Source organism: Benincasa hispida, chromosome 5 (assembly GCF_009727055.1).
Source record: "Benincasa hispida cultivar B227 chromosome 5, ASM972705v1, whole genome shotgun sequence".
In the NCBI taxonomy this organism is placed as follows: domain Eukaryota; kingdom Viridiplantae; phylum Streptophyta; class Magnoliopsida; order Cucurbitales; family Cucurbitaceae; genus Benincasa; species Benincasa hispida.
Window position 1 is genome coordinate 13,810,332 of NC_052353.1, and position 26,045 is coordinate 13,836,376.

At 33.8% G+C, this 26,045-nt stretch overlaps 1 protein-coding gene, 1 long non-coding RNA gene and 3 other non-coding genes across 5 annotated transcripts; all 5 read right to left on the bottom strand.

Annotated features, from left to right (window-relative positions):
- Positions 1-2,964: 2,964 nt before the first annotated feature.
- Positions 2,965-5,751, bottom strand: LOC120078751. Its single transcript, XR_005482084.1, has 2 exons — positions 5,199-5,751; positions 2,965-3,459 (listed from the first exon to the last, which is right to left on the bottom strand). It is a non-coding gene; the product is annotated as an uncharacterized LOC120078751 (long non-coding RNA).
- LOC120078856 lies at positions 3,682-3,766 on the bottom strand. The gene has a single exon (XR_005482136.1). It is a non-coding gene; the product is annotated as a small nucleolar RNA R44/J54/Z268 family (small nucleolar RNA).
- On the bottom strand, positions 4,340-4,406 carry LOC120078854. The gene has a single exon (XR_005482134.1). It is a non-coding gene; the product is annotated as a small nucleolar RNA Z267 (small nucleolar RNA).
- LOC120078853 lies at positions 5,021-5,118 on the bottom strand. The gene has a single exon (XR_005482133.1). It is a non-coding gene; the product is annotated as a small nucleolar RNA Z266 (small nucleolar RNA).
- Positions 5,752-10,290: 4,539 nt separating the features above from the next.
- On the bottom strand, positions 10,291-25,815 carry LOC120077658 (3-isopropylmalate dehydratase large subunit, chloroplastic). Its single transcript, XM_039031612.1, has 15 exons — positions 25,620-25,815; positions 25,323-25,457; positions 25,058-25,228; positions 23,007-23,159; positions 22,858-22,926; positions 22,663-22,779; positions 22,086-22,160; positions 20,777-20,854; positions 20,553-20,648; positions 19,959-20,008; positions 12,445-12,499; positions 12,206-12,337; positions 11,779-11,826; positions 11,519-11,677; positions 10,291-10,664 (listed from the first exon to the last, which is right to left on the bottom strand). The coding sequence occupies exons 1-15, from the start codon at positions 25,671-25,673 to the stop codon at positions 10,524-10,526; spliced, it is 1,533 nt and encodes a 510-aa protein (XP_038887540.1). The 5' UTR covers positions 25,674-25,815; the 3' UTR covers positions 10,291-10,523.
- Positions 25,816-26,045: the final 230 nt, after the last annotated feature.

The window sequence follows — 26,045 nt, forward strand, 5'->3', positions numbered from 1 at the left end:
ACTTGCTTTCCTAGATTAGATTTCATTACCGTAATTTTTCCTTTATCATTAAGCCTAATATTTTCTCTCATTCTCGAATTGTTAGGATTATTGGTGGAGAAGAGCTTATTTGAGTGATCCAAATCCTTTCTTCACTCTGTTATTCAGGAAAGTTTTTTAATCCCTCGTGTTTTATTTTCAATCATAATGGGGATAATGTAAGCTTTAAAAGTTGGGGGTGGGGTGTTACGATTTTGGAGTATTTTTTTTTTTTTTTTTTTGTGATAATATTGTTTGGGGTCCTTAAGCATTGTGCTCGGACGATGTTTGATGATGTTTGCTTGTTTGTAGTTTGCCTTGTTGTTCTGTTCCTTGCTATAACCAGCCTATGACGCACTCATATGAATTTTGTTTGCATGAGAATAGGTTGGAAGAAATTCTAAGCACTTTTGAAAATTTTGCTTGATCTTTTTCATGCATCTTCAAGCCCTTTTCATATCTGTCTTGACTCTTGCTTTCTTAGAATTGAATTATTAAGCCATAGCTTTGTTGTGAATTTGAAAGGCCTTAGTGGTGAATATTAGTTTTTCCAAGGTTTAATTTAGTAATGCATGTTTTGAGATGTAGTCAATTGACAACACCATTCACCCTAAAAAAATGAAAAAAGTAGGAATACGGAGGGGTTTACTCCTCTTCCTCGAGGGTATGATTAACTTAGGACGACTATGACACTCGTAGTTTCCCTTTGAGTTAAAATGCCTCAGAGGAATAAGTAAGCTAAGGCACTTTTGAAGAGAAGTCGGCCCATAGTTGGATGTGTGGGCAAGCCAAACGAAAGTCGCCTTCCTTGATAAAGTTTCCCCTCCATCCAAAAGGAAAAAATGATGGTGTGCAAAACGGGAAACAAAAGTGGAAAATAAAAATAATATATATAATAAAAGTGATGAGTAGATCAATTTTGACCACTCCAATTTAATTACATTGCCAATTTGAGCTTAGAAAGCCTAATTCCAAATCTTTCGAACCAGAGTAGGGGAAAATAAAATGAGGGTTCATAAGGCTATTCCGGGTCTACTCGTGTTCAAAATAGATAACTTTGTGCTTATGCATGCATGACAAAACTTAAAACGAATTTCCAAATTTGTCTTGAAATGGTTGAATACTTTTTTATTACCTAACCGATTGTATGTATGGTTCAAGTTGACTGTTCAAGCTTGAGTAGGGAACATTGTAGCTTGGTGAACTTATTATTTTTATATGATTGCTTATTCTACCATGCTCAAGGACGATCAGGAGTTAAGTTGTGGGTGTTTGATAGCACCAAAAATGTGTTATTTTTCTCTACTTAATTTGGGATTGTTAGGCTATTTAATGAGTTTAATTGATGTTTTTATAGGTCTCGAGTGTATAAGAGGTTGAATGAAGCGTTCGGTGCAAAAAGACGATAAAACGGCCAAGTTGGGAGCTAAATTACACAAAAAGGGAAAGAAGGCCGAAGAATCACGATTTTGCCCTTAGTCGAAGCGTTGCAACGCTCAAAAGAAGCGTAGCATAATGCTCAGGGACAGAATCTTCACATTTTCATGAAGACAGGGCAGTGTTAGAACACTACATGTAGCATTGCAACGCCACGAACATCAGACTGAGACGCACGTGTTGTCTATCGCAAGGTTGCAATGCTAGTAGGTGTAGGGTTACAACACTGCGACACCTGCTATATAATGTAGTATTGGCCGGTTTTTAAGGTTATCACACCATTCTTCCACTTTTTCACTTGTTTTCTTCTCCTCTCTAATGAGAACACTAATTCCTTACCATGTTTATCATCTTGGAGCTTGATTATTATTGTTATTTTGAAGGATGGTTAGTGGCTAAGGTAAGTATTTTAGCTTGGGTTTGATTTTTTTCCCCTCTTAGCTTAGTTGTGAGACTTTTCTTAATAAAACATTGTTCAAACTCTTTTGTTTATGGGTTTTAATTTGATTGTATTCAAATGATCGGCTATTTCTTGCTATTGCTTGACAACCAATGCTTGAATTTTGCTTTTCCATGCTCTTATTTTATCCTTGATTGAGGTAATAAATTAATAAGGGGCAAAGGGTTAGTTTAACTTACTCATTGTGAGTCGACCATCGATGAGTAATGCTTTAATCAACCTTGAATTAAGATAAATTAATTAGACGATGGAAATTAGTTTATTCATCTAGCTTAATCCCCAAAACTTAATGCGATTAGATCATGGAATCATCTAATTTAATTGAGCTAATTAGGACAATAAAACGATTGATCAAGATTCTAATCAATTTGGCTAGTTTAAACAAGAGAAGGGTGATCTAGAGTTCAATGATCAATTAAACTAATTGAGAAAGCACAACATCAAACATAAGCTAGATCTTTTCACCATTGATTTTCATAAATCTTGCTTTCTTGCCCTTGTTCTCATTTTTAATCCCGTGCATTTATTTTATTTTGTTTCTTTTTAACTTCACAATTCCAAACCAAACTCCCCCCCCCCCCCCTTTTCAGTTACCACACTACAGTCTCCTAATTAAGAAATGGTAGTAAAGTAAAGCACAAGAAATTAATTTGGTGCAATACAACCTAACACTTACCACCTACACTAAAGTCAATGTAGATATTCCTAATAAACCTAGGTACCAAACAAGAACGAATGAAATTGCTACCAATGTGTTAGGAATTTGCTCCCAATATATGCAATTCATCTATGTTTTACTTCTGACTTAAGAGTTTTACGAGATGTTGTATTTAGGAAGAATGGATTAAAGATTTCAAAAAGTAAGAATTAATAGATAGTTGAGATGAGAATTATGTATATAAATTTGGATTGGAGATACACTTTATACATTCATATTGGTGTATTTAAGTTGTTACTATCTATGTAATGATAGTTATGACCATAGGTGTGGATGACAGTAAACAACATAAAGGAGATTCAAATAGGTCAAAGTAAGACAAGATGAGAAATTAGTAGAATATTTATTGAAGTTATCTAATATTGATACCTAGAAGGCCAATAATGATACTGTCAAACCAAGATATCTTACTGAGACAGATAAATGGATGATTAAAAAAATCCATGAGTATAACCTTAAGGCTCAACCACCCATAGAATCTAGAGTTACACTATTGAAGTAGATGAAATGGTAAAGAGAAGTGCATGGTAGTAGAAAAAAATATATCTGATGCATGGGTAAATATAAATGTAAAACTTTTCATTGCTAATGTAATATTACCATAGTTAAATTCTATTAAAATAAATTTATATTTGTTTTCGCAGAGTGATCCAACTGCAAAAGGACTTAGAAAAAAAATAATTACATTCTTTGAACAATTAGCAATCCATTTTTTTTGGAAAAGATAGTACCACAATAGACTTAGCGCAGAATGTGACATCCCAAATAGGCTCACTTGGCTTCATATTGGACTTCCCAAACAATAAAAATGGATGAGATCAACAATCTATTATGGAAAGTGCAAATCAAACATTAGGATGAACCATGAATGTGCAACAATTCAACTTCTGTTACAGAATTACACTAAAGAACAAAAGAAATTTATGAAAAAAGAAAGCATTGGTCTCAGAGGTAGTGACAATCATCAGTATCATCATCTCTTTCTCTGATAACATGTGCTAAATATGCATCATCGGCCAAATAAAATAAATATATAAATAATAAATCAAGTGCATCAGAGAGATTCCCAACGACAAATCATCATCCTCTTACAGAGTGCTGATGTCCCTGTCTATTTTATCATCACTTGCACAATACTAAACAAACTTATTCGTATAATGAAATTAAAGAATAAAAAACAAAAGGAAGCCATTGTATCATGTGTGGATAATCCACTGCACAAATCAAGGCAAGACCCTAACCATTAAAAACATAACAAAAAAAAAAGAAAGTATTGAAGTGTAGAGTTATTAGATGAAGTTTCTCAATAAATATGAAAATAGAGAAAGAGAATGTAGAATTACTCGATAAAAGTGATAAGTAGAAAAAAGAGAAGATTGAGTTTTTCTATAAATGTATCAATGAGTTGTTTCTACCAACTAGAGAAGTTAATAGAACAAACAACCTCTAATGTAAGTTTGAGAGTGAGTTCTAAAGTACTAAAATCTTGTTATATTGAAAATTAATCCAAAATAAGACAATTAATTTAATATTTCATTCAACACTTGTAAATGAAATTTTCATATCATCAAAATTGGTTTTGGATGATTAAAAGATGTTTCCAAGTGATTTTGAAAATAACAAAACTGATTTTAATCATTTTATAACCACTCACAACCATGGTCTTAAAGACCCAAAAAAGAAAAACAAAAAGAACAAGAGCCTTGATGCCTCAGAGTAAATTCTTTTCAAAGAAATTAATCTCAAAGTATATTTAACACCATCATAGGCAAAAGGCAATGATACTACTTAAAGTAAGATAAGCAAATCATTTTATCAAAAATTATAAACCCGGCCAAATACTTGGATCATCCAATTTCGAATGTCTGAATTCACAAATTCTAAACACGAAACAAAATGAATGAAAACATACTGAATTAGATTTCTAGTAAAGTATGTAAGAAAACTACATTGGCTTTTATAGCGATATCAGAAACTCAATAGTGAAACAATTTTTCAAAAACAACAATTGAAGCCAGTAACTCAAAAGGCATCCTAACCTGAAGGGAATGAAGCTCAAACGTACTTCTACTACAACTATTTGAATATTAAAACAAGACCTATAACCTTCTCTTATTTTAAAGACATGGAGTTGATTTTAACCAAAGCTTGATTATAAAGATTTTCAACATGATTAACTGAAAGGAACGTATCATAAACAGTAATAAATTTAATAATATGATTAGAAAGATGCTTCAAATGGTTAGATAAAAAACACAATCCAAGGCATTTAGGACACTAACTGACTCCTTTCAGCCCCTACAGAAACCCATCAACATCAACCATTCCAATTGAAAATCCAATTCATAAGAGATTAACATAACGAACTAAATAGTCAATGGTTAAAACTCCAGCAAGTCAGACAATTGAAAATGCCTCAAAAAGTTAGAGTTCATGAAGGACTAATCCTTTCACACATCTAATTGAATCATCATACTCGCCATGGACTGATAACCATCTTAAAGAAAACAATAATAAACTTTAATGCAAATAAGATCAAAAAAACGAATAAGAAATTCAACCCACCTTATAGTGAGACATACGCAACATCCATACGGATCTGAAACTCCAAATAACTGAAACTTAACTAACGAAACAGCAGAAAAGCTAAGACGTTAGGGTTTCAGTAGGAGATCCAAAGGCGGAGAACAAATGCCTCAATAACAAGTTCAAATGGGAAATAGAGAGAATTCCAGAAGGAGAACCCTAATGGAATTTTCCGAAAAGAGCATTCGCTGTAGCGCAGCTATGACTCGAAACGCTTCCATTTCACACTGAGGAAGGCGATCTTAAGGGCTGCGCACAGAAATTCTCCATGAAAACGTAGGAAAGACAAATGCAGAAGGAAAATTCAACAACGAAGAACAAAGGCCAAAAACCCAACAAAGAGAGTGAGAAAACAGGAGAGGGAGAGAAGGACTCAAAAACCCAAAGCCCAGCCTGTTACCGTCGGCGTAAAACGAGGAGCGGCGGAGAGGGAGCGGCGGCTTTCAACGGCAGGGGAAGAAAACGAAATAGAGAGGGTTTAGGGTTTTTCTTTTCATTCCTTGGAGCTAGACTGGAACTCCTATATAAAACGGAGAAATAAACAAAATATAAATCCTTTATTTTTTGAAAACACAAATCAAACCCTAATTTACTTGGACTTTCATTATGGACAATATTAATGGGCCTTGCTAAGAATTGAGCCTTCAATATCAATTTATCAATACAAAGGACACCATCCACATTTTCCAAATTAATAATTAAATACCGAAAAATATTGATAAGATACTTAATATATTATATTATGGAGATGAATACTAATGATGTATTATAAGATACCTAAAATATTATATAAAAAAAGATGTTGTCAAAGAGTTTGCATCAGTATCTACTGAAGACCAAGAGTTTCGTGGTTCAAATTCTTCGACCATTATTTGTGCTAAAAAAGATACTGTAAATATTATGGAGATGAATACTAACAACGTATTAAAAAAATACTGATAACAAAAAATTATATGTTATTCAATAATCGATCTTAACAAAAAGGGTGCAAACATGAGTAACTCAATTGATATAAAACATTTATATTTAATTAGTATATCAAAGGTTATCACTCTATATATTGTTGAACTAAAAAGAAAGAAGAAAAAAATGTACATTTTTTTAGTCCAATTTTTGGAAATAGGTGCATTTTGTCCCTAAGGTTGTCTCACCTAATTTCATGGATTTTTTTCGGTCTAAAAAGGATTGTCAGGAAGAAGGGGAGTATGAGGAGTATTAGATAACATGAGGTTCCATCTTAAAACCAATTGGTAATAAGATGAATAACCTATCTATCGTATAAGAAGAGTAAGACTCATTGATTTTTTTCGATGTGAGATTCTTAACAATGGTGAGTTTAATGATGGTGGATGGGGGAGATAAGGAGATGAAATTGAGACTATGCTCAAGGTTTAACGGCAAGGGGGAAGAATGGTGGAGGGAACGGAGGAGAGAGGATAGAAAGTGAGAGAGAAAAAAATATTTTTTTATAATTTAAATATGCATTTCAAATAATTAAAAATACTTAATGACGATAGAGAATATGAAGATAACCTTTTGTGGAGACTAAAATGACTAAATTGAAACTTTAGAGACTAACGTACACATTTTTTAGAATTTAAGTATAAAAATATTTTTTCCAAAAAAAATAATAAAAATCAATAGTTTTGCTATCATGTTTTAGGATTATAGTAGATGGTAAAGAGCTCATGAGTTTGAGCAAGTTGTATTTTCTAATTTATTTCTTTGATGAGTTTAGCTAGAGATAGATAAGGGGAGGAGGGAGATGGAGTTCCCCTAACATAGATAATTGCTTTATTTAAGACGAGTCAAGTGTATTTTATAAAAATAGGACTTTAAAATCTCATTCTATAACCATTTCGTTTTTTACTTTTAGTTTTTTAATATTAAACCTATTTTCTTTCCATTTTTTACAATAATTTACCTATTTTTTAAGTACAATAGTTGAATTCTTAGCCAAATTCCAAAAACAAAAACAAATTTATAAAAATTACTTTTTTAGTTTTTCAAATATTGGCTTGGTTTTTTAAATAATTGGTAAAAAGTAGATAACAAACAAATGAAAAAAAAAAAATTGGAGGTAAAAATAGTGTCTATAAACTTAATTTTTAAAAAACAAAATAGTTATCAAACGGCCTGAACTATTTTAAGTTCCCCACTTGTTAACTGATTGTTTGTAGAAGAAAACAATATTTTAATTTGAGGTCAGTTTATTAGTTATGTATTTTTACTTTCAATTTAAACACATGAATTTATGTCATAATTAAGTGAAAGCTTGTCATACTTTAATGAGTTAAGTGACTCCAAGCTAGCAATGTTTGTGAATGTTAACATTTCTGCTATTTCACTTATCTTTGGTTTCAACTAGGGTTAGATTTGGTCATTTAGATCTCATCAGTAGGACTATTAATTGCCTTGTTGTCAACATTTGTAATAACAATATTTAGATACTACTTTTGAAGTTGGTTCTTGCATATTCAATTTTGATTCAATTTGATCATTGAACTTAAAAAGTGTGGCCATCTTGAGTCCCTAAAAAATGAAATAAAATAGACCAAAACAGTCATTTTTAAAAATACAAAAATCTAAACGAATATTTTTAACTATAAAAATCAAAATGAATCAAAGTTAAAAGTACAAAAAACTAAAGTAAACATATATTTTGAAAGTAAATAAACCAAAACTTTATAATGAATCAAAATAGTATTTAAATCTTCCCAGTAATTTTGTTGTAAAAGTTGAGCCTTATGTTGGATTTTTCCAAAAAAGAAAGGGAAAATAGGATTTAAACTTTCTAAGAATTTTGTTGCAAAAGATGACTTGGTCATTGGCTATCTTATAGATTCTCCTTCCCATAGTTCTTATTTCTTGTGTTTACATTAATGTGAATAGAGCCATTCATGATTCATGTAGCATTTAGGTTTAAAATATTGGTTAACAATTAAGTTTTTGATAGATCCAAAGCAAAATAATAATAATAATAATAATAAACAATAATAATATTAAATTAAATTAAAAAAAGAAAATAAAAGGAATTTAAATTGCATGTTTTAAAAAAAATATTCTTTTGGGAAAAAAAAAACATTCCTCAAGTTTGATGGACATGTCCATTCAGGTCTTAAATTAAAAAATAGAGTATTCATATTTTATTTTAATAAAATCTTCATTAACAAAAAAAAAAAAAAAAAAAAAAAAAATCGATAATGAATTAGTTCACAATTTGGACTAAAGAATAATAATTCATACTTTTAAGTATAAATTTCAAGTTTTCTTCATCTCATTAGAACACGTATAGCTCAAATTTCATATATATATATATATATATATTTCATCATTAATTTTCTTAAAAATTATGTTTGTTTTCTCAAGAATTTTTAATTGTAATTTTAACCTTAACCAAACGTTTGAAGTTTTAGCAAAAATTCAAAAATAAATTATTTTTCTCACAAGTTGTAGATTTTGAACCAATTTTAATAACATACTAAAGCAAAAATTTCTTAACTGAAAATAGTTTTAAGCTAAATTTTTTAAACAAATATTAAGGTCCCGTTTTGTAATCATCTTGTTTTTCGTTTTTATTTTTTAAAATTATGCCATAGACACCACTTTTTCCTCCAAATATCTTCCTTTTATATCTACATTTTACTAATGGTTTTAAAAACCAAGCCAGAATTTAAAAAAATAAATAGTTTATAAAAAGTTACTTTTGTTTTTTAAATTTGGTTAAAAATTCAGTCATTATACTTAAGAAAGATGCAAATAATTGAAAAAATAGAGAGAATATACTTAATTTTTAAAAACTAAAACAAAAAAAGAAATTAATACCAAACAAAATCTAAATAATTATTAATAAAGTTTGTAACAAGTTAATTTTGAAACATGAAAACGATATCATGGACGAATTATCAATATCGCTTTGGGCCTTTGGCAAAAAAGAGAGAGAGAGTAAATTGTCTTTATTCAAATGTATAGAAACAAGAATGTAAAAATCAATCCAATTGTTAAAAAAATATTTTTCATAAAAATGACCCACAGAAATACCGATACCTTAATTTTACGAAAATTTTGATGGTTTTTAAACAAACTAACATATTTATTATTTATATTATATTTACATATTTTGTTACTTAATTATTAAGTTTCATGAATTTTTCTAAGATATAATGAAAATATCGATTCACCCTTCATATCAATATCGAATCCATAAAAATATGAAAATATTGACATTTCAAAGAAAATTTGATATTATAGTCTTCACTTAAATTAAAAACTAACAACAAATATTTCATAATTAAGATTAGAAATAAATTTTCCTTAAAAAATAAAATAAATAAAAGCTAAAAAATACTTTGGTCTCATAAGTTCCACAAAAGTAATTTCATCGTGAACTTTGGCTTGTCGCAATTTTTTTTAGAAAAGGAAAAGGGAAAATCGATATAAATAATTCATTCTCATATCAAAAGTAGAGAGGAATTGATTTGTTCCATGTCCGCAATGGAACAATTATACCACAACATCTGATTTATAACGATTTAGTCTCTTCAGTTCCAACTTTGCAACACTTTAATCCTAAACTTTAGCATGTAACAATTTAGTCATTGTACTTCCAAATTTTTAACAATTTAATTCCTAATGTAAAAACAATTCATCAAAATTAAATGTTAATTTTTATTATTTTAAATGTAGACTTTATGTTCCATAAAAATATTGATCTTTAAATAGCTCATTAATTTATATATACAAAAAATCTCATTAGATTTTAATTCTAACTTCTACGATAAGGACTATATCATTATAAATTTAAAAATACAAGAATTAAATTGTTACATAATAAAATTTAGAGACATGGACTAAATTATTGCAAACCAAAATTCAATAACTAAATTGTTATTCTAGCAAAGTTTATGGACTAAAAATAAATTTTAACCGATAATAATAATAAATATATATATAGCTCTAAAAGTCAAAAGTTTTGAATTCCTAACTCATCCTATAATTCTCTCTTTTTCATAGAAATTATAAAAGATCACACTTCAATTCCTTTTTCCCTTCATAGCAATAACATATATAATTATACATATGAGGAGCATTAATTATAATAATTAATTTAGACACTCCATTCCTTCCAAATCCAAATAGACCAAAATTCACCAAAAATCTCATGAAACTTGAAATGAGAGATATGATCATTTCCTTCTAATCAAAGCTCTAAGAAGATACAATCATACAAAGACATGACAAGGCCTTATTTCAATATAAATAATACAGAAAACATACATTATAGTAATCTCCAATTCGGTAGATCTACTGCAAGAACTCTCTTGGGTCAGTGACGTATCCGGTCAAAGCTGAGGCCGCAGCCGTGTACGGAGAAGCAAGGTAAATTTGTCCCTCCTTGTGTCCCATTCTACCAGGGAAGTTCCTGTTCGTTGTTGAAACACAGACCTGCAAATGCAAATGAACAGCCCTCCCCCCAAGTTATTTCACATTGTTCATGTCAGAAGATAATCCAATTTCAACTAATTCTCTAAGATGATTGTTGCAATATTATCATTATAAAGTTCAGTTTAGATCCCAGAATATCTCTTCACCGTTTTTTTTTCAAATGATGGAAACAATTGCATTCATTGAGAAAAAAAAAGTAAAGAATTAAAAAGGCAAATAAACAAATAAATAAACAAGCCTCCAAAACCCGGTTTCCAACTAAGATACTAGCTAGAGGATAATAACAATAAGTCTTCGAGACCAAATCCCAAAGAGAAATATGGAACTTTACTAAGGACCAAACATCACCAAGATCCCTCTCCACACCTCTAAACACTATGTTATTCCGCTAGAGTGGGTAAAACAGTACTCATTATGGAATTGATCAACAACACCTACTTAGCACCGAACAAGCATCCCCAAATCCTAAAAAATTATGAACTCATCTTTTCGACTGGGAAATTTCCAAATTTCTGAAACTGCCCCAAATATCTCACAAAATGCCACACCCCAGCTAACCATAAAAACCAACCTTTCTATTTGAAAGGCGGATGGAGAAGAAACTCCTCGATCGTCTCTCGAACATCTCTCCGGATCTAAATCTAAGATCTTTTGGTAGTTGGAAATTACACGGACATGACAGCACACCAATTTCTAAAAAATTAGGGCACAAATAGTGGGGAAACTTTATTTTTAATAAATTATGTGTATATATTGATATCAAATATTGTTAATTGACTTAATTTCATATAATTTCATATATTTTAGTGAAGTATATTTCTCTAAAACTGAACTACAGGAAAATTACGACTTACCTGTGGTTCATTCATCCGTGCATAAGTATCTCTAGGGCCACCTAAACAAGCAGCACAACCAGGACTTGCTGGTGTATCACACCCAGCTTCCTCAAATATCTGAGAGCAAGTTTTACCACCAGCTCCAGGTATTGGGATACTATATAAATCCATCCAAACCTGTTCATTTTTACCACCAAAAAAAATCATGAACTCCATATATAGATGACTACAATTTTGAGAAATTGCATTTCAACATAGCTTTGTGCACAGTTCTAGACCTTTTGAGTGGCAGGGACAATAAATGTAGGAACTTTAACCTTCTTTCCCTGAAAATAAGATTTACAGTGTAATATGAGCCTCCCAAAATATATCCAGATGCTCAAATATTAATACAAAATAAGGGTCATGGCAACGGGAAAACTCAGGAACATCCCTAAATTTTCAATATATAAACCGTGCGGTAAGACATAGAATAATAAGCTAATAGTAATGTAAGGGAGGGAAAAAATCAGTTGTCATTTAAGCTAACAATTGCAACAGAACAAACGTGACATTTTTTAAAAAGAAACTAGTTGGAGTCACCACTTAAAAAGAACAAAAGCAAATATAAATTTTTATAAAGAAAATACATTACGACATCATTGAAGGCAATGATAAGCATGAGTATGTGAAATCATTCACAAGTAAAAGAGTTGAGGTAATTACTGCAGCAAGAAAAACTTTAGCCAGGGCCAGAAAATCCTCCGTCTTTCCCCCAGTACAAGATCCAACATATACTCTATCAATTTTCACATCTTTACATTCCCTCGCTAAAGCACGGTTATCTGGAGAATGAGGCTGCAGTTTTTCAAATTAAAAAAAAAATAAAAGGAAAAAGTTTAGGAAAACGAAACAGGTAAACCTGGGCAGAAACTATATAAATCAGGACTATCTAGAACCGCAACCTTAGCTACCACAGGCTCCAGTTTTGACACATCAAATCTGTATTCTGAAAGAAACCTGAATACAACACAATAACTAATCAGTAACAATGAACCTCAATAGCAAACAAATATTGATTGAGGAGGTAAGAAAACAAGGAAAGAAATTAAGAACTGATTCCTGAATTCAGATCACCCTCCAGATCAGCCATAAGAGACTTAACAGTAAAGCCCAAAGATGGATCAAGAGGCCACAACCAAGTACTAAGGGCAGCATGCAATCGGATAGGTGTTAGATGAAGGGACAATGAGGCCCACTCAGTAAGATTATGACACAAGTCCAAATTCCATGCAGTCATAGATGAATTCCAAACATCAGTAACTGTAACCTCAGGATGTTGAACAAGACGAAAAAGCCGTGGATAAGTGGTGGAAAGGACTCCACAACCAAGCCATGAATCATTCCAGAAGGACGTAGATGAACCATCCCCAATACGGCGACTAACCCGATTAGCAATCAACTCAGTAGACAGACAAATATACCTCTATGGTGATTTAGAAGAAGCACCAGTGACAGGGAGGGCCAAACACAAGCAGTAGAATAATACTTGGCAACAATAAGCTTCCTCCATAAAGCATCATGTTCAGTTAAAAACCGCCAAGTCCATTTTGTAAGAAGAGCCAAATTTCGATGTTTAAAATTACCAATGCCAAGACCACCCAATAATTTTGGACGCTGAGAAACCATCCAATTCACATTATGAACACCACCATTAACACAAGAGCCCTCCCAAAAGAAATCCCGAACTAATCTATCCAGGCAGTTAATAATAGAGGAAGGAGCCTTAAACAAAGACAAATAATACGCAGGAAGGCTAGAAAGAGTAGCTTGTATGAGCGTGTGATAAACCCCCTTTTGAAATATATGAATACTTCCAACTATGGAGTTTATGTTGAAACCTCTCAATCACAGGCTGCCAAAACAAACCAGATTTAGAACTACCACCCAGAGGAAGCCCTAAATAAGAAGCTGGCCAAAAACCCCTTTTGCAGCCAAAAGAACGCAACCACCCATCAAATTCAGAGTCAGAGACATGAATCCCAAGAAGCTCACTCTTAGCAAGATTGATTTTAAGGCCTGAAGCACACTAAAAAATATGGACAATATCAAACAAGTTCTGTGTGGCAGTTCTCTTAGCAGTAGAGAACAACAAAGTGTCATCAACAAACTGTAAATGAGTCAAAATAAAATCTGAATGACCAATAGGATGAGCACTAATATGACCCGATGATGAGCTATGGTCAATAAGACGACTCAGATAATCAACTACTAAGATAAATAAGAAAGGAGAGAAAGGATCTCCCTGCCTTATGCCTCGTGAGGGAATAATCTTGCCACGAGCGTGGCCATTAATGATGATCAAGTAATTCGCACTAGTAATGCATCCTCTGATCCAATTGCGCTAGAGGCAACCAAAACTGTTACCTGGAGTATATTATCAAGGAAGTCCCAATCAACCTTGTCAAAGGCTTTCTCAAGATCCAATTTTAAGACAACCCCTTGTTTATTCCGAGAAGTCCAATCATCAATGGGCTCATTCGCCATCAGGGAAGCATCAAGAATGTGTCTGTTAGCCACAAAAGCAAGCTGATTGGGCGAAATGGTAGAAGGAAGACGCTTTTTCAAGCGATTTGATAAAACACGGACAATAATTTTATAAGCACAAAGAATGAGACTAATAGGTCTATAATCAGAAAAATAGCATAACTCAACGTAAAAAGGAATTAAGAAGTGTAATCCAACTCAGGGGATTGCAAGACCGGTGTCGAATGACTTCTTTCAGGAGTTTGGTTTTGTGCTCGCTAGTCAGAGGGATGATGGTTTGATGATTGGGGAGTACCTCCTCCATCTGCCTTTCAAAGAGAAAGACCGCTTTCTTTGGGATGCCGGGGTGTGTGCTATTTTGTGGGATCTTTGGGGGGAGAGAAACAACATAATGTTTCGTGAGGTGGAGAGGGACCCTAGTAATGTGTGATCTTTGATGAGATTTCATACCTCTCTTTAGGCTTTGGTCACGATTTTTTTTTTTTGTAATTATTCCCTATATAACATTTTACTTTTTTTTTATATAAACCCTAGATAACATTTTACTTGGTTGGAATCCCTTTCTCTAAGGGATTTTGTGGGCTTGTTTTCTTTTATGCCCTTATAGTTGTTTCTATTAATAACAATTTAAAAAAAATAAATAAATAAAAGGAAAAACCCTCAAGGGATTGGACCACTAGAGAATAGCTAGCTGAAGTGATCTCCTTTCTCACAACTGAAAGGGCAGCCAAACTTATACCTTTCAGAATAGAACTACCATCATTGTCTCTGGCAAATAAAATCACTGAAGAACTTTAAGGTTTCCTCACAAGCCTTTGTCTTCTACAACACTGACTCCAGCCTCTAAAACTAACTCTGCAATGAATACTTATCACCATCTAGATTCTCGCAATCTTTGGAAAAATACTAAACAGCCATCCTATCTTTTATTAGAGAAACATGAGGTTTCATATCAAAACCAATTGACAATGAGAGGAGTAACTCATCTATTTTATACAAAATGTGAGGTCTCCTCATCTTTCCAATGTGAGATCCTCAATATGTCTCTCAAGATCATGCCTCTTTGGGCTCACCATTCCTAGATCATATCTTTTGTTTTTTTTACCAAATGCCCATTTGAGCTTTGACACCATGTTATAAAAACATGGGATTCCATCTCAAAACCACTTGGCAATAAGAGGAGTAACTCATTTATCTTATAAAGATGTCGGATCCTCAAAGCCTTGAACCAAATAAATTTACTCTTCTGTAAAAGTCTGATCTCCTTCCTAAAGAAAAATCATCGTACCAACATTGAACCCGCTTCTGAAGTTCCTAAGTCCTGAAGCCAAGTGTTTTCCAAACGAAGAGCATGGACCCACCCAAAATAGATCCCCTTCTCCAAAATTGAGGATGCTTATATTGAAATCAACTTAGCTTCTTGGACACTCTCAACTCTTTGAGCATGTCCAACCATAATTTTAAAGTGTGAGAACCTATCAAGCAATCATTTCTTCTTACTTTAAATACTTCTAGAATAATACCAAAATCCTTCATGCTTTTAGTTCCTCTACCACATTTGCAATTTCAAAAGGATGGTAACATTAAGTCACCTCCCAAGCACCATCTCCCATGACAACAAGTATAGAATCTCTATTTCTTCCCCCAAACCCTCCATTTCTCTAAAAATTGGAGCCCCATTAATAATCCAACATTCTTCTTCATCTTTCATTATTTTTGTTGTTAGTTAAAAATATTATTTTTGTTAGCAGTTTGGCTTTTCTGCTACTGTTGATATTAGGTGTCATTAGTCAGGCATCACATCTGGGTCTTTGTACATTATAATTTAAAAATACGTGTACTGTGCACGGCTAATATTATGAAGCAGAACAAAATCACTTCATTTGCAAGCTGTTCACAGCCTCCCCTTTCACTTTCACTGTGGGATAAAAAGTACCCCTTCAAAGCTTCTGCAAGATTGAGTTCCTTATCTAAAAGAATTAGGATACTCCAAAATCTGCTGAGAAAGTCATTCAGCATTCAACACCTAAATAGCTGGCTGTTTTGATAAACTCATGACTTGCATTTAGATTACAGCTTGTCCCTTTAAAGAGCCAATCTTTGGTGGTTATTTATTACCAAACAGATTTTAGTATCATTTCGATTATCATAAGCCATAAAGTTTCAGACGATCAATATAAATGCATGTGAATAATGTCAAGGTATGCGTTAATTGGACATCCTTAGTGGTGAAGACTAAAGAGTCTTGGAGAAATCTTGGAAGAATCTTAGAGCTGAAGTTTTATTAACGATTTAAAATGAGCAATAAGTTCCCTTTAAATAGGCTCAAAGGGAACGGACTTGTACACCTAATTAACTAACTAACCTAACCTCCTTTAAATAGACCCAAAGGAGAAGGGTTTTTCCACACCTATTCTAAAATTAAAACTGAATTTTAAAAGAGAATACAATCTGTCATTTTACAAGAAATACCCAAAATACCCTTTTTACAAGAAAGGCCCAAAATACCTCTAATATCCCTGCATCAACTCGGCCCCTTAGAACTGAACTCGTCCTAGAGATTTAAGTTGAAAGCTTGAACTCATCCGGGGCTTGATAAGGGAAGATGTCTGCAACATTGAAAGTATTGCTTATGTTGAATGAAGTTGGAAGGTCGATCTTGTAAGCATTATCATTGAATTTCTCAAGGATAGCAAATGGTCCAAACTTTTTGTCATTAAGTTTGTTGTAGGCTCCTTTTGGCAAGCGGTCCTTTCAAAGATATATCATTACAAGATCTCCTGGCTTGAATGAAACATGCCTTTTATGAATATCCGCTTGAGCTTTGTATGTAGAGGTTGTTTTCTCTAAGTGGTCAATGACTTCCAAGTGTAGCTCTTGAATACGTTCAACTTCTTCACTAATATCTACATTAGAAGGAAGAGTTGTGAGATCAAAAGTCAAACGAGGGGGTCTAGTATATACAATCTCAAATGGACACTTCCCAGTTGATCTATTATGCATATTGTTGTAAGCAAACTCCGCTTGTGCCAGGTTAGCGTGCCACTGTTTTGGTTGATTTCCACTTAGACATCGAAGCATATTACCCAATGTTCAGTTTGCAACTTCTGTTTGACCATCCGTTTGTGGGTGGCTTGAAGAGCTAAATATGAGGTTAGTCCCAAAACGTTTCCACAAACTTTTCCAAAAGAAAAACTCAAACTTGATATCTCTATTAAACACGATTGTCTTTGAAATTCCATGTAGCCTGACAATATCTCGAAAGAAAAGATTAGCAATGTTCAAAGCATCATATGTTTTCTTACAAGGTACAAAATGAGTCATTTTGTTAAACCTATCTCAACAACAAATATAGAATCAAACCCCCTTTGTGTCTTGGGCAACCCTAATATAAATCCATCGATGAGTCCTCCCAAATATTAGTAGGGATTGGAAGAGTATACAAACCGGTGTTTTGAGTGTGACCTTTAGAGGTTTGGCAAGTAAAGATTTTTTACTAAATTGTTTACATCTTTTCAAAGCTAAGGCCAGAAAAAACGTGTGACAAGGGTTTCATAGATTTTGTCACAAATGAGCTACTAGGCCACCTGAATGAGCTTCCATGATGATAGCCTCTCGTAGAGATCCTTGTGGGATGCATAACCTATTACCACAAAATAAAAAACCATCCAAAAGGTGGTAGTCCTTAGGACAAGAATTGGAGAAACATTTGTGCAAAATATCATGGAAATCAAGGTCATTCTCATAACAATTTGGTAGGTGGTCAAAGACAATAATTTTACTTTGAAGCATGGTAAGGAGGGATGATTTTCTCCTCCAAGGCATCAGCCACTTTGTTAGTGATTCCAAAGGGATGCATGATGATAAAATCGAATTTTTGTATAAAAGAAAATCATCTAGCATGCATTCAGTTTATGCTTTTTTGAGAATGAAGGAATTTCAAGAAATAATGATCGGTTATTAAAACAAATTCCTTGCCTATAAGATAATGTTTCCATTGATGGAGGGCTCTTACCAATGCATAAAGTTCCTGTTCATAGGTGGACCACTTTTATCTAGCCTCGCTGAACTTTTCACTAAAAAAACTCTAAAGATGGAATTCTTGTGAGAGGACAGCCCCTATGCCAATAGAACTCGCATCCACAGCTACTTCAAATATTTTAGTAAAATCTGGGAGGGCTAAAACCAGTGGGTTGGCTAGCTTGTGATTAAAGCATTAAAACTATCCAAAGTCTCTTTAGACCATGCAAATTTACCTTTCTTTAGACAGTGAATTAAGGGGCGCAGCAATGAAGCTAATTTTTCTTAATAAATTTGCGGTAAAATGATGCTAAACCAAGGAAAGATTGCACCTCTTTGACCGATGTAGGGATTGGCCATTCTTTGATGGCTGCAATTTTTTGAGGATGCGCTTGGACACCTTCTTGTCCAAAGAAGATGGGAGCTGTAAATGTAATTTATCCTTGATGTCTTGTCTCAAGCCATCAATGAACCAAGCTACTTGTTGGCTATCCCTTTCGGCCAAATTGTTCCTAGCACTTGGGCGATGAAATTCTTACGTATAATCTTCAATTGTACGAGTTTCTTGCTTGCAATGGTGAAATTGGTTGTAAAGGAATCTTTCATGATTAGTCGGCAAGAACCGTTTCTTCATCAATTTTAACATTTTTGGGCAACTAGTGATAGGTCTTTTGCCGTACATATGTCAGTTTCCTTGGACTTCGTGACCAAGCCGATGCACCACTCTTAAGTTTCAAGGACACAAAGTGTTACCTCCTTGTGTTATGGAGTCCCCATGTAGTCAAAGAAATTCTCCACGCTTTTCACTCAATCTAAAAAGATTTTGATGTTCATCCTTCCATTATATGTGGAGATGTCGATCTTCATTTTTAAAATTTGTTTCTTGCCGCCAATGGGGTTGTTTCTTGCCAATGTTGATAGTAATCTTGATTCCCATATCCTTGCACTTGATCTTGAGGAAATTATCTTTGGTATAAGGGGTTATCAATGAATGTGGGTGCAGCATTCTTGCATGGTAATTTGGCGAGGACTATCATAGTCTTCCTCTTCAGATGAATCGGAATCCAAAACCTATCAAATGTGGTAGTATGGGCTTATTGGGTGGATAAATTGAGATATGTTGGGGTTGAGGGGGGTGTGGAAGCTGCGGCACATCTCTATCGCAGCCTCTAAAATTTCTTCTTGGGTGTTCTTGGTCTCTTGGAAGAAAATGTTGAGTAGTTTCTTGGTTTCTTAGAAGTTCTTGCTGGTGATTTTGAAACTATTTCTGGTTATTCCGAATTTCTGGGTTAAGTCAGACAGCTTCTTGGTTGCCTATTGGTCATACTTCCGTTATTAAGTGCCATTTGATCAATGGATTTTTGCAGCCCGCCTATGAATGCTTGCATTGCCATCATATTGTCAAAGCCACTGACCGAAGCTTCCAAATTGCCTAATCTGTGATTTACTGTTTGTGGAGAGGATGAGAAAGATGCTTCTGCATCAGTAGGTGGAAGAGTGGGAAGAACGGGAAGCTTGTCGGAGCCATTACCCGCCATGAGGTCCCTTCTCGAGGTCGCTCTGATACCAACAATATGGTGAAGACTAAAGAGTCTTAGAGAAATTTTGGAAGAATCTTGGAGCTGAAATTTTATTAATGTTTAAAATGAGTGATAAGTTCCCTTTAAACAGACCCAAAGGGAAAGAGCTTGTACACACCTAATTAACTAACTAACCTAATCTCCTTTAAATAGACCCAAAGGAGAAGGGTTTTGTCACACATATTCTAAAATTAAAACTGAATTTAAAAAAAGAATACAATCTGTCATTTTACAAGAAATACCCAAAATACCCTTTTTTTTACAAGAAATGCCCAAAATACCTTTAATATCCCTACATCACTTAGAATTCACACAATAGAAAAATGAAGTACCTTGCATTCTCATCACTGTAAACTGGTTCATAGGCTTTGGATGTCTTATCCTGTCCAAAACACACGATAGAATAATCCCAACAAGCTCCAATAGATAATCCACATTTTTTTTACCAAAAAAAAAAAAAATTAAAACATTTGATAAGAACATCCTATCAAAATTGATAACGCTTTGATGTATCATTTTAACCTTGTGCCTTCCTTCCAGCAGAGGGGCAAACATGCTAAAAAGAGAGACAGAATTGTTTAAATAAAATACAGAGACTTAAAATTACTTCAATATAAATGTATATGGCATGCATCCTGGTCATACATTCATCATTCATCTCGATAACTAAATGATAAATACATGCAACCATGCCCTATGCATCTGTTGCAATAAGAAAACATCTGAGTAATGTTGGCCTAGTATATGCTTTCAATGTATCACTTCGCTGTTCCTTGCAAGCAGACATGCAAACATGCTAAACAGAGAACTGTTCTAATAACTTCAATGCCCCTTTTGCACTCACCACAAGACACTTGAATGTTGCAGACATGCTAATAAAGACTTTAAATTATTTCAATAAACTTTAATGCCCCCTCTGGACTAACCTCAAGGTACTTGAACGTAGTACTATCAGGAGGTATAACTCCATTCTTTCCTCCAGCTTCAACAACCATGTTGCACAATGTCATTCTTTCTTCCATCTATCAGTAGAAAGGACTCAAGCAATCAACTTTTTATCAACATCCAGTCACCAAATCCTTAAATAAAATATATTCATATACGTATAATTATTGTCAAGTAACATCCAAGATATCTGTAGAGTACTCACAGTTAAACTTTCAATAGTTGTGCCGAGAAATTCCATGGCTTTATATGTTGCACCAGATACTGATATTTCACCAATAATCTGTAAGGTGCAAATAGTAGGCATAATTAACCGTGCGACATGAAAAGAAAGAAAGCTATAAGATAATATATAACATAAGCAAAAAGAATGCATAAGTGACAGTTTGAAGACTTTAGAAACGTATATCTAATTCCAAATACTGGAACTGGAGAGGAAAAATTTATGTTCCTGAATGTGATGCTCTACATAAATGCCAGGAAGTATTTACATGAATTGCTAAATAATCTTATCTCCATTAACATCATGAAAGATTCAAACTTAATTTGAAGTGTCATCTCATTTTCAATCTAATCATAAATAATGAAAATGGCTCTTATAAAAAAAAAAACTTAACATTAAATTATTTTCACACTATGGATGTGGTTGATGAAAACTTTTCTGTTCTAACTCCATATAAATTTTAACAGTAGCATTTCAAAATGCAATATAATAGCATAATACGTTCATTTTACTTGATATCTCATGCAGTGGAGCTAAAATTATGATTAACATTTGTACATATAGTCACCACATATAAGTTAACCCTTCACAATAGTTCATAGTTATAGTTCGAGTAAATGTCTGTTTGGTCCTAGTACTACACTACGTTTTTGTCCTCAACTATCGTTGATTCTCACATGAACAGTCATTATCAGCCTCCTTGTTTTTTCCTTAAAAAAAAAAATTTAAACCATCAAGTGCACTTGAAATGTGATAAAAATGCCATAAAAAAAGACATAAGAAATCAAGAAAAATGAAACAAAACAAGAGGGCTAACAAAATTAACGGCCATTATGATTGTAGCTCCTGAACATTATTCATTATGTCTTCCTCTCCTTACGATAGTTTGTAGCTCCTGAACATTTAATCATTTTCACTACATAATGAGAAGTTTTTTGTTTCCAAAAAAAAATTTTATTTATGATTTTGATTTATAGACAAGGAAAAAGAAGTTTTAGAATTCTTCACAACTTTTTACCTTTATTATAATAGGCATCTACATTTCTTTATCCATAATGATACTGATTTTTATACCATTCAAAAACCAAAAAGAAATTAACCAAGCTTGGATGATAAATTGTAAACCGATGATCTAAAAGTGCAGGCTTGTTTTAAATATGTTCCTGCCAAGATGATTACTCCCGATTGTACTAATAGGAAAAAAACTGTTTAAAGAAACCCAAATATCTTACAAAATAGTGGCACATGACCATTCAAAGAAACATAAATATCTTATTATGGTTTGACTTACTTGCAAAATTAAGTCTTTCGCAAGTAAATAATCAGGCATTTCTCCATCCATGACAAACCTCAGAGTTGGGGGAACCTGCAATTTGAAGACAGAAAACAGATAACAAATATTATGCATTGTCAGGACATATTACAATCCTTCAAATACGAATTGCAAGTCTTCAAAGAATATCATACAACTATGTGGGAATGGTATGTGAAGGATCACAGGATGTAAAAAACACATCGGTCACAAATACTTAACAGCGACATAAGTTTTATGTTCCAAAAAGTGTACCTAGAATTGATTGATTTCTTAATACTTCGGACCCAAGCAGCAAGTGTGCCATTGAATGTGAATTATGCTCTTTGATAGATAAGTAGAATACCTCCTAAACAATGTCTCATTCTCAATTGAAATTACATGTTTTACAGTTTTCAATAATCAAATTTAAATTTCCAGAACAACCAGACAACATTATGTAATCTACTCAGATAAGCACCAATATAACTAAGCACGCACAATATGCGCACACAACTAGGGTGGTCCTATAACATCAATGCTAGAAGCACAACGATAGATTAGAATTTTGGCAGACCTTGAGAAGTGATTTCCCAGTGCCCAGAACAAATCCTGCATCAGTATTTCCTATTCCACTGGCAAATTGACCAAATGCACCAGCTGTACAGGTATGAGAGTCTGTGCCAAGCAGGACCTGAGGATATCAACCATCCCAAAATTGATATTTAACATAAAAGCAAAAACAATAGTGAATCATAGGCAAAAAGATAACCTCCCCAGGCCTACAGTGACCTTCTTGAGCTAATGCAACATGGCAAACACCTTTATAATCCGGGTTCACCTGGTAAAATTATTGAAGTTAAATTATTTGATGCACGAAAGAACAGTTATGGAGAAATAGGTAAGGCTAGATTTTCATACCCTAAAATCACTAAGATCCTTAATATCATAAAAGTACTTGATATTCTGTTCTTTTGAGAAGTCTCTCAGAATGTCCACATTACGGTTAGCACGTGCATCACTGGTAAATATGTAGTGGTCAGGAATAATCACGACCTTTTCTCGGTCCCAAACCTTCAATAGGAAAATAGTAGTGTCATAATGACATTCAATTAGCACATTAATTCTAGTAGAAATAAAGCTCAAAAAAGTAGAAATAAAAGCTCAAAAAAGTAGAAAAGCTCAAACAAGGACAGTACACATGCACTCGAGGATTATTAAGATGAATGCAAAAACAACGTCCATCCTGCTAAAATTATGAACTCAAATTACAAAACACATTAATTGATCCAACCATATCTATAAAGCATAGAGAAACCTTATTCCCATTAATGTACACCTCAACATAAAATTAATTCACTTTCTTCTTCAAGATTTATGCAAGCAAATCCAATGCCATCACAAATTTGCTTAGAACGAGTTGGTGCATAACTTCATTATTATTATTATTATCATTATTTTTATCTAGAAACAAAAAAATTTATTGAGATAAAAATAAAAGAATACAGGGAGCAAACAAAAACCAAGCCCACCAAAAGTAGAAGGAATTCCTCTAAAAGAAGTGACTTCAATTTTACAAAATAGAGCCTCAAGAGTAGTTACAAAAAATCTACCAAACTGAAGCCCAAAGAGAAAAATGATATCTAACAAGAGACCAAACCTCAAAAGAACTCTCAGACCACCTAAATAACATGTTATTTCACTCCCCCAAAACAACAACACACGCCCCGATCATCCATATGAAGCGTCCCTTCTCACGGAAAGGCATATGGAGGAGGAATTTCTCAATCATATCAGTAGTAAGTAGTAACCCTATGCCAAGCAAGCAAGATCCTATACATCTAAAAGCAAAAATCCACACAGCTCTCGTGAACTCCTAATGCTAAATAATATGATCCAAGTCTTTCTCCATCTTCCAACAAAGAATACAACAAAATAGACCAATAAGGGAGGGAAGTTTCCTCACAAGTCGATCCATCGTGTCAACGCACCCATGTAAAACTTGCCAAATAAAAAACTTCATTTTCCTCCGGATCTTAATCCTCCAAAGCACCAAATAGACCAACTCATATAGGGGAGAAGGGTCAGACAAACAAAACTTGCACGAGAGTCCCTCCAAAGGGTTAGGACTCCGAACCCTCAAATCCCTTCTCCATGCCTGAAAGAGTAGCCCTCAAGCAAAGACAAAAGAAAGGCCACATCATTCCTTCCATATTGGAGAGAAAACCACTAAACCCAAAAGAGAACGAACAAGAGCTCCCATCCCAAACAAAGAAATCAGACAAAAGACAACTTTTTAGAGAAGAAAAATGGTAGAGACAAGGAAATAAAGAATAAAGGGGTCTATATCCTCCACACATCGGACATCCCAGTAGTAACTGTCATTCCTTTCTCTTACTACACAATGAACAAGGTGAACAAAAGACGGGAGCTCCTAGGAAATATCCTTCCACACGTTCCAGTAGGTGCCTTTACCCCCTGTCATCAACCACTCAAAAGGAAGAAGACCATGCATACTAGCAATAATCTTGTGCAAAAGGGAATTGGGCTCAATGTGGAACCACTACAACCATTTCGCTAACAAAGATTTGTTACAAAGCCTTCAATTCCCAATATCCAACCCCTCGAACTCAATCGGCCTCTCAATGATCTCCCACCTAACCAAATGAGATCCCTTAACTTTTCCTTCCTCCTCCCATTTTAAGGGAAATTGCGCATCATCCTCTCCAAAAGCTTACAAACCTCACACAGGGCTCTAAAAAGAGAAAAATAATACACCACCACTCAACACAGACCTGATTAAGGTAAACTTCATTATTGTTTACCCTAAACTTACACCGGCATACCACTATACTTCATTGGTATTTACCCTTTTTAATAGCATAACTTCATAAGTATACCAAACTTGACTGGGAGTAGATAAATAATAAGAAACGTGAACTTCCAACATAAAAATTTGGGAAGTAAAATACCTTCGCGTTCTCTCCGAACTCGTTTTTAAAAATTCCAATAGAACCAGGACCGCAAACATCGTGAGTCATTAAAACATCCACATCAACCCAAACATTTTCACCTGGGCTCAACTCAGTTTTCTTAGAAGCCTTAGCAAATATCTTCTCTGTCATAGTCATGGCTGTTTTGACCTGAAATCAATACATGATGCATAATTATTAATAACATAGCCTTCAATCACAATTGCAAGATGAAAGCCAACATGAACACAGAAGAAAACCCAACCGAGCCCGTGGCGCTGGGCTTCCGTTCCGATTGCTGTGGTGTCATGACCGAACATATTTTCTTCGATACAGCTCTCTCGCATCTCCGCTGGGAAAACGGCAATGACGACGAAAAAGCAGCGACGTCCAAATCCTTCTGAAAACGCAAAAAAACGTGGACGGTTTAGATATGGATTGAACCAGTGTAGAAACTGCAGGAAATAAGAGCTCTAAGGAGAGAAATGATGTTAGGACATAAAATGACCAATTTTGCAGATTTTTTTAATAGAATAAAACTTGAATCCCAATGTGTACGGACCTTGTTGCTTAAGAACGCCGTCGATGTCAAAGCAGCAGCGGTGGAAGCAGCCATGGACGCGAATCTTTAGCTCGAAAAGGGGAGAGAAAATTCCTCCTCACCGGCGGAGAAATGATACTGAAGGATATGAAGAAGGCGGCTTCAGTTAACCACGCTTTGCAAATTGTGAACTACAATTTCCCGTAGGGAAGTAATACGGGAAATTGTCCAAAATAACCCTTCTTTCTAAAATCTAAGTGGAATTGGATTCTTTCGGGCCTTTTCGGACGAGATTGAGCTCGAGATTGTATTTGAATTGTAATGAATTCAAATTATCTATTCATGTAAAAGGACAAAAATACCTCTACTTTTAAAAAACCCTTTCATATATATGAAAACCCCTCTGTGAAAAATCACTTTTCCATGGTTATTTGCATCCTTAAGCTT